At 47.5% G+C, this 8,082-nt stretch overlaps 1 protein-coding gene and 1 pseudogene across 1 annotated transcript; one reads left to right on the top strand and one right to left on the bottom strand.

Moving 5' to 3' along the window:
- The first annotated feature begins 395 nt into the window (after window positions 1-395).
- LOC136507366 (cysteine-rich receptor-like protein kinase 10) lies at window positions 396-8,082 on the top strand (annotated as a pseudogene).
- Window positions 2,813-3,771, bottom strand: LOC136509038 (uncharacterized). The gene is made up of 4 exons (XM_066503835.1): window positions 3,670-3,771; window positions 3,492-3,584; window positions 3,057-3,404; window positions 2,813-2,963 (listed from the first exon to the last, which is right to left on the bottom strand). The coding sequence occupies exons 3-4, from the start codon at window positions 3,357-3,359 to the stop codon at window positions 2,844-2,846; spliced, it is 423 nt and encodes a 140-aa protein (XP_066359932.1). The 5' UTR covers window positions 3,360-3,404; window positions 3,492-3,584; window positions 3,670-3,771; the 3' UTR covers window positions 2,813-2,843.

The following is an 8,082-nucleotide window of genomic DNA, read 5'->3' on the forward strand; positions in this document are numbered from 1 at the left end:
TACATAACTATACTAAATCACTAACCCTAATCACTTGATTCAAAAATTAATCACCAAAAATCATGAAATTGAGGGTCTTGGAGGGGGGAATACCTTGAAGGGGGGGGGGGGACCATCTGGGGGTCGGCGTTGCCCGTACGGAGGCCCAAGAAGGGAGGGGGCGCGGGCGACCAAGGGGCTGACCCCCACCCTCTGAGCAGGAGAATGGGGAGAGAGGGAGGGATGGAGGTGCGGCCGGTGGAGGGCGCAAGGGAGGGGCGGGGGTGGGCGTGACGAGCGGCCGACGCAGCGGCGACGGCGCGTGAAACAGAGGAGGAAGAGGAAAGGAATGGAGAGAGAGAGGGAAGAGGAGGCTATGTGGTGGGCCTGTACTGGGCCTTGCCACGTCGTGCGGCATGGCGCGGCGCTGCCGCACCCTGATCAGCACCCGCCACGTCACTAGTCAGCGGCCTAGGTCGCTGCCACAGTGGCAACCTCACCGCACCGCCATGCATGGCGCGGCAGTATAGTTTGGCCGCGCCACAGAAATAGGCACGGCCAAAAAATGTTAGATTTGAAAAAAAAATTAAACAGTGTTAAATTTAGAAAAAGTTTTAAAAAGGGTTAAAAATAAAAAAATTTCTCCTAGTGCACGTACGATGGACGTGTCAACAACTCAACATACATATTCACAGTCTCCAAGTGCACTTTATATAACTTAATTGTTCTGCCGCTGCTACTCCTTGTGTTGCCGCTCGTTGCTCCCTACCCGCCATGGCAGCACTGCGGAAGCAGCGGCAACTACACGCCCGGCAGCAGGTACCAAGCCAACTTGCAGCTCTTCTCCACGAGCCTCCCATCGAACTCCTCTTCCTCCCCTGCCCTCTTCGCCAAGGCCAGCGCCGGCGCGGTCCCAGACCAGGTCTTCGCCCTCGCCCTCTGCCGAGGCGACACCAACGCTTCGTCCTGCCTCGACTGCACGACGCGCACCTTCCGCGACGCGCGGACGAGTCTGTGCCCGCACAGCAAAGAAGCCGCCGTGTACGACGACCTCTGCCTCGCCTTCTTCTCGGGCGACGACTTCCTCACTTCCGCGGCCAACTTGGGGCAGATAAGTCTATACGATGTCACTCGGAGCAGCCCGACGACGAGCGCCGGCGCCGACTTTGTCACCCTGGTCAGGGCGCTGCTAAGCTACACGATGCAGTGGGCCGTGTACAACTCCACGGCGATCAGGTGGTACAGCACGGTGTGCATGGACGTCGTCACGCCGCCGCTCTACTCGCTCATGCAGTGCACGCCGGACATGTCCGGCGCCGATTGCTGGCAGTGCCTGCAGGACCTCGTCGGCAACTCCACTTTCAATGGGTCGACGGCCGGCGTGCGCAACCTTGGCGCCCGTTGTCGTTACAGGTACGAGACCTACCAGTTCTACGGTGGGGAGCCCATGCTGAAGATTGGATGGCTGTCACAGATCAACTCAACTTTGCCGGGTAATCAACCTTCGTGGCCGCGCCGCGGCCACTAGCCACCTCCGGTAAGTCCCTGGATTACATATTGACATTGTGTATATGTACCAGATTACATATTGAAATTGTTACGGCGTAAAAGATCAAAGTGAAACTTTTTGTGACGAAAGTATACTTATCTTTGAGACGGCATTTTGTGACATGGAAAAGAAGCAAGCTGTTGATAGTTGCTTTACTTCTGCCACTGATTGCAACTTCCTGTGTCCTCATATTCTCCTTTGCGTGGATAAGAAGCATTAGAAACAGTGAGTGACGATTAAGATATGCATATTCCAATAATCTCTCATCTTAAATGAGTTCTTGAAACGGGCCCTGATGTATGGATTAGATTTTTGAAACCCTCACTTCTTGTTTGTTTAGACAAATTGAAGTTGCGGAAAAAGGACACAGCGACCAGAGAAGTACTTAAGCTTTGGAGAATAGAAGAAAGCAATTCAGATTTCATGCTGTTTGATTTCACTCAAATAAAAGAGGCTACTAGCAATTTCTCGAAAGCAAATAAACTAGGAGAAGGAGGCTTTGGCTCAGTGAAGGTAATTATATTTTATATATAGGAACACATCTCATTTAATTAAGAAAAGACAAGGTTCGTTAACGCTGCTTTATAAAACTTGGTAAAACTTGAATTCAAATTTGTTTCCCAAAACTTTTTTTAAGTTTTAACACTTTTTCGAAACTAATTTTAAATCCAACACTCTCGGTTTTTTTAACTAACACTTTTGGCCGCATCTATTGCCCTGGCGCGGCCAAATGCCAGTGTCGCGCCATACATGGTGGCGCGGCAGAGAGCTGACGTGGCGACGACCAGAAGCGCTGACCGCTGGCGAGGCAGGGCCTGCCGCGCCACCGACCTTGGCGCGGCAGTGCCACGCCCTGATCCGTGCGCGCGGCTGGGCCAAATAAATACCACGCGCGAGCCCCGCCTAGCCGAGCAGCCACGCCACCTGGCCGCCGCGCCTGCCGCCCGCCCAAGGGGTACCTGGACGGTTTAATCGAAACGTGTCGCGCCCGTCTTTTGTTGAATTATTTTCAGGGCCGAATAAAGAATTTGATAAGCCAATGATTTGTTTTTCATCTTTCATAATACGGTTATGCACTATTTTAACTAATCGATTACGAAAAATTGCCACCGGCGTCGAGATACGCCGGGACTGTCGGTTCCCGAACTAGTTGGTACTTAATCTCGCCGGCAGTGCTGCCGCGACGCAAAGAAACGAATAATAACAAGTTGACAAGCTGCCACATAACATATTCATTGTTTTGACATAAGTTTGACATAACATAACCAAATAACCCCGCAAATTTCGGATGCCAATATTCGTTTGACCTAACAAATTAAGACCCAGGAGTGTAAGGATCCCTCGGACGTCTCTGTCTCTTCGGATTTGTTGGCAACACATTGGGAGTGTAGCCAACGTCGGTATGGACGCGTCGACAGTGCGTACGGCTCGTACCCTACAAGTATATGATACGCACGATTACTTATAATTCTTTATGATCGTTAGTTTATGGAGCCTACGTACTAAAACAAACTATCTTTGTTAGTACCTGTGAGGCTCCTTGGGTGCCAAGCAGGGCACCACCTAGCTGAGACATGCCGATCTCGTCCTGCGGCCAATCGTCCCACTGGTCGTGCTGTCCGCGGAAGCCCGGGGGGTCGTCGTCGTCGTCATCGTCGTCCTCGTCGTACTCGGTTGCAGGGTCCTTCCTAGCGCTATGATGTGGTGGTGTACGCACCACGGAAGTGGCACCTGTCATCGGCTGAGAAGAGCCGGCTGGTGTCCTCAAAGAGGCTGAAGACGTGCCACCCGACCGCGCTGGGAGTGGCGGTTCCTCATAAGGAGTGTCCATGCAACTCAGCTTTTGAGCTAGCTTCCTGCAGTTCTTCTTCACCTTCTGCATAAATAGACGTTAAAGTTAGTGCATTACCCAAATGCATATACACTAAAGAAATATTTTCGGAACGGACAAGTTTATGTTTACCTCCACAAAAGCCGCGAGAACGCCTGGCCCCTGCCCTCTAGACTCGTGTAGCCGGAACGCTGCTTCGTTGGACAGCCTTGACAATTGTGTCGCCTGGGTATAGAAACGCGGTTTGACAGTTTTAGTACACATACTTAATACCAAAATGTTAATAAATTATACCATTCAAGTATATTACCACGTATCTTTGAAGCGGGGCTCTCTGTAGCTGTGTGTCCTCCCTAGTGGTAACGTCGTACACATCTTCGATGACATCTTCCTCCGAGTCCTCGTCAATCGCCACGTCAGTGTACGGAGGCTTGATATGTGTCCTCGTAGACCTATGAAGCCACCGCAGGTACTCATCGAAGGTGCGCTGGTCGTGTGGAGGACCCGCAAGGACTGCATGTGGCACCCTGTTCTGCCACAAATGAATATGCGAGCTGTGTATCACGCGCCAATCCTTGGTCTTGTACCTCTTCCTGCGGTCATACCTGCAACAAAACGATGTTAGTTGTACCAAACAAACCTCTGAATTGTAGCATTGTTATTAATCGATAACTCACCCGTGCAATTCTTGGTTGGTGGAGTAAAGCGGTGGTGGGCAGCCTGTCATTCTTCCAAACTGTTTGCAGACCCGGATGGGCAAGTGAATCTCGACCACATGGAAGAAAATAAGAGGGACATCGCAGCGATACTCGTGTGACTCGTCCCTAGTGACAGGACTGAGATAGGCCTGGAGCTCTAGAGAATCCCAAGGACACCAATGCACCTGAAATTTCATAATTGAGTTTGGCTGTGATATAGTGTACATCGAAGAAGACACAGGTATGATAGTAAAGAGAGCGTAACCTGGTGTTGTGTCAGGACGTCGGGACCGTCCGTGTACTCCATGTACTTGCGCCACGCATTTCCTCTAACCAACTGTGCTTCCGTCCAGATATACAGAGTTGTAGGGAGTGTATCATGCCCGTTCCATCGCTGCATTGAACACGATAATGAATTAGCCACTAATAATCTCATCATATCTAACTGCCTCGAAGAATATAATGAATCGAAGTACTTACCGGTAAACCATTATTAAGGGGCCTCCCAACGGACAATCGTTCCCAACACCATACCTGGAGTAGGTAGGAGCAACCCCCAAGATTCGCATATCCTGAGGTGCGACGGCAGGCAACGCATAGCTATCGATATGTCCATGCCAAGACTACGCTGCCCCAGCTGTACACCGCTATGTTCTCCTACGGCTGGCGAAGTATGTCAAGGAAGATCCAGCTGATGGTGTTGCCCGAGGCGTTTGGGAAGAGGAAAGCACCAAGAAAGTGCTAGAGCCACACTCGAGCGAACCTGTCGATCAGAGCATCCTCAGCCCGTGGGTCCAAGTAATCAAAGCGCTCTGTGATCCAGAACGACGAAACACCAGAACTTTTCCTAAAATTGGCCAAAGAAAATGAGACCCCATGACTGTAGGTCAGCAATACAAGTATTAAATAGGCTTGAATTACTCACTTATTTTTCTTGGAAACATCGTCGTCCGGTGGAAGAAAGCTAGTAAACTGAGTCACCAGCTCCCTCCAGTGATCGTTGTCAATTATCCCTATCACTGAAAGTCCCCCCAACTGAAGGCCTAAAATAGCCTTTACGTCCTGCAACGTCAAGGTCATCTCGCCACAAGGTAGGTGGAATGTGTGGGTCTCAGGCCTCCACCTGTTATAAGAATAGAACGACTATTAGTTGCCTCAAATTTGTTACAAGAAAGTTTATGTACAAAGAATGCACTCGCACATGTCTACAGCTGCAGTAAGTAGTGCTGGATCAAGAGGCGGAAGACCGTGGTTGACAACACGGACAAGCTCGAGAAAGCCGGCACGCCGTATGTACGACGCATAACGCTTGTCCCACTGGTGCGCCCTGGTGTACGTGCGAGGCCTCAAAGGAGGCAAGGCCACCTCTGCGTCGGCGTCACTCAAGATGTGTGCTTGGTGCTGGTCGTCGTACTCCACCTCAAGAATGGGGTACAACGGGTGTTGCGTGGGAGGGGCCATACTGTTACAAATTGATAAACAAAGCGTTAGAGTATTCAAATTAACAAAATTGAAATTAACAATATTAAGTTCACAAACAAATCACAAACAAATTCACTAACCTAACTATCCTAAATCCCTAAACCCAAAATCCTAACTATACTAGATAATAAATACATAATCAATCCATAAAATCCCTAAACCCTTTTGGGTTTATGGTAAACTAGTATCTATACCAAAAATCCCTAACTAAATAACTAACTATAAACTAAATAACAAATACATAATCAATCCCTAAACCCAAAATACTAACTATACTAGAACACACTACCACGAACCTAAAAACTACCTACATAAATCACAAACAAATTCACTAACCTATCCTAAATCACTAACTATCATAAATCAATAACAATCATAAAACCCTAACTATTCTAAATTACTAACTATCCTAAATCAATAATAATAAAAAAATATGAAATCGAGAGGGAGGTACCTTAGGAGCGGGCGGCCTTGACGCGCCGGCGTTCGTGGCGCTGCCGGCGCGGGCGCGTGCGGACGTTGGCGGCGGCGGCGGCGGGCGGGCGGGGCTCACGCGCGGTATTTTTTTGGTCCAGCCGCGCCACGGATCAGGGCGCGGCACTGCCGCGCCAAGGTCGGTGGCGCGGCAGGCCCTGCCCCGTCAGCGGTCAGCGCTACTAGTCGTCGCCACGTCAGCCCTCTGCCGCGCCATCATGCATGGCGCGGCACAGGCATTTGGCCGCGCCAGGGCAATAGGCGCGGCCAAAAGTGTTAGTTTTAAAAAAAACCGAGGGTATTAGATTTAAAATTAGTTTCGAAAAAGTGTTAAAATTAAAAAAAAAATCAACTTGTGCAGGGGCGATGGCGTAGTGGGCTTGAGGTAGCCGTTAAGAGACTTGCTGCACATTCAAGACAAGGCCTTGTTGAGTTCAAAAACGAAATCCAACTTATTGCCAAGCTACAACATACAAATCTAGTTAATCTCCGAGGATGTTCTATTGAAGGAGAAGAGAATATACTGGTCTATGAATACATGCCAAATAAGAGCTTAGACTACTTCATCTTTGGTGAGAATACATATGTAGCTCAAAGTAGTACTTCTTTTTAAGTAATCTCACAAAACAAATAATTTACCACATACTTAATATGTACTGTTTCACTGTGCAGATTTAAAAAGAGCTGAAATTCTCAACTGGAACAGACGCCTGAACATAATCGAGGGGATAACACAAGGACTCCTGTATCTCCATAGACATTGCCGTCTATGCATCATACACAAGGTTCTGTGATTCATTTTGGAAAAAATTTCGGTCCCAACCGAAATGGAGGAATTTCGGGAAATTTCAGTCCAATTTCGGTCTCAATTCAGTGAAACTTCGAGATTTGAAGCACAAAATTCATTTCGGACCTAACCAAAATGGATGAATTTCGCCAAAATTCGGACTGTCTCGATCGAATCCCAGATCCTTGATCATACATAGAGACTTAAAAGCAAGTAATATTCTGTTAGATTATAACATGAATCCCAAAATATCTGATTTTAGGCTTGCAAGGATATTTGACTCCACAGATGTTCATGTAAACACTAAAAGGGTGGTGGGCACATAGTAAGCATTTCATTTCTCCTATATTACTTGTTTAAAATGAGATGTTTTCAGTGGTGTTTTGTTTTCCTATATTGCTTCTGTTCTGACAGGCACCTTCATTCACTGTTGTTTTCAGTGGTTATATGGCTCCTGAGTATGCATCCGAGGGTTGCCTTCTCTGTGAAATCTGACGTGTTCAGCTACGGAGTTTTGCTTCTTGAGATTATTAGTGGGAAAAGAAATTCTGGTTTTCACCAGTGTCGGGACTTCTTCAACCTCCTCGGCTATGTAAGTTTGTTTATGCAAATACAGAGTCATGTTAAAGGACCTTTGTTATTTTAGTTCTTTTACGAGGCCTGTTTGATACAACTTATAAGCTGCTTATGGCCAAAATAAGCTGAAATCAACAGCTAAACGTCACGTTTTTCAGCAGCTTATTCTGGCCACGCTTATTCCCACAGTTCTCATTTGTACTAAAAAGTAGAAGCTGGATCAGACCAGCTTATTTTGACCGCCGCTTTTACTCTATTTGTGCAGCTTATCTGAGAAGCGCTTCCCAGATAAGTTGTACCAAACAGGGCCTGTGGCTTTCCATCTTGCCAACCAAATAACCATGCGTATTGGAAAAACCATAGTGATATGCCTACAAACTCACTGATGACTCAAAAATTTTTGAAGGCATGGCAGCTTTGGAAGGATGAAACTTGGTTCGAGCTTGTAGCTCCGTCATTAGTAAGTGAAGAGAAAATGACAGAGATAAAGAAATGTATAAAAATTGCATTACTATGTGTTCAGGAGAATGTAGTTTATCGTCCAACTATGTCGGATGTTGTTACAATGCTATCAAGCAAGTTGCAGGCTCTACCTCAGCCCAAACAGCCAGCATTCTTCAATGTAAGGGCAACACATGGGGAGCTATCTACTTCTACATGCACAAGTATGAATGGTCTAACAATAACTATTGTTAGTGGAAGATAA

This window comes from Miscanthus floridulus, chromosome 15, assembly GCF_019320115.1.
Source record: "Miscanthus floridulus cultivar M001 chromosome 15, ASM1932011v1, whole genome shotgun sequence".
In the NCBI taxonomy this organism is placed as follows: Eukaryota; Viridiplantae; Streptophyta; class Magnoliopsida; order Poales; family Poaceae; genus Miscanthus; species Miscanthus floridulus.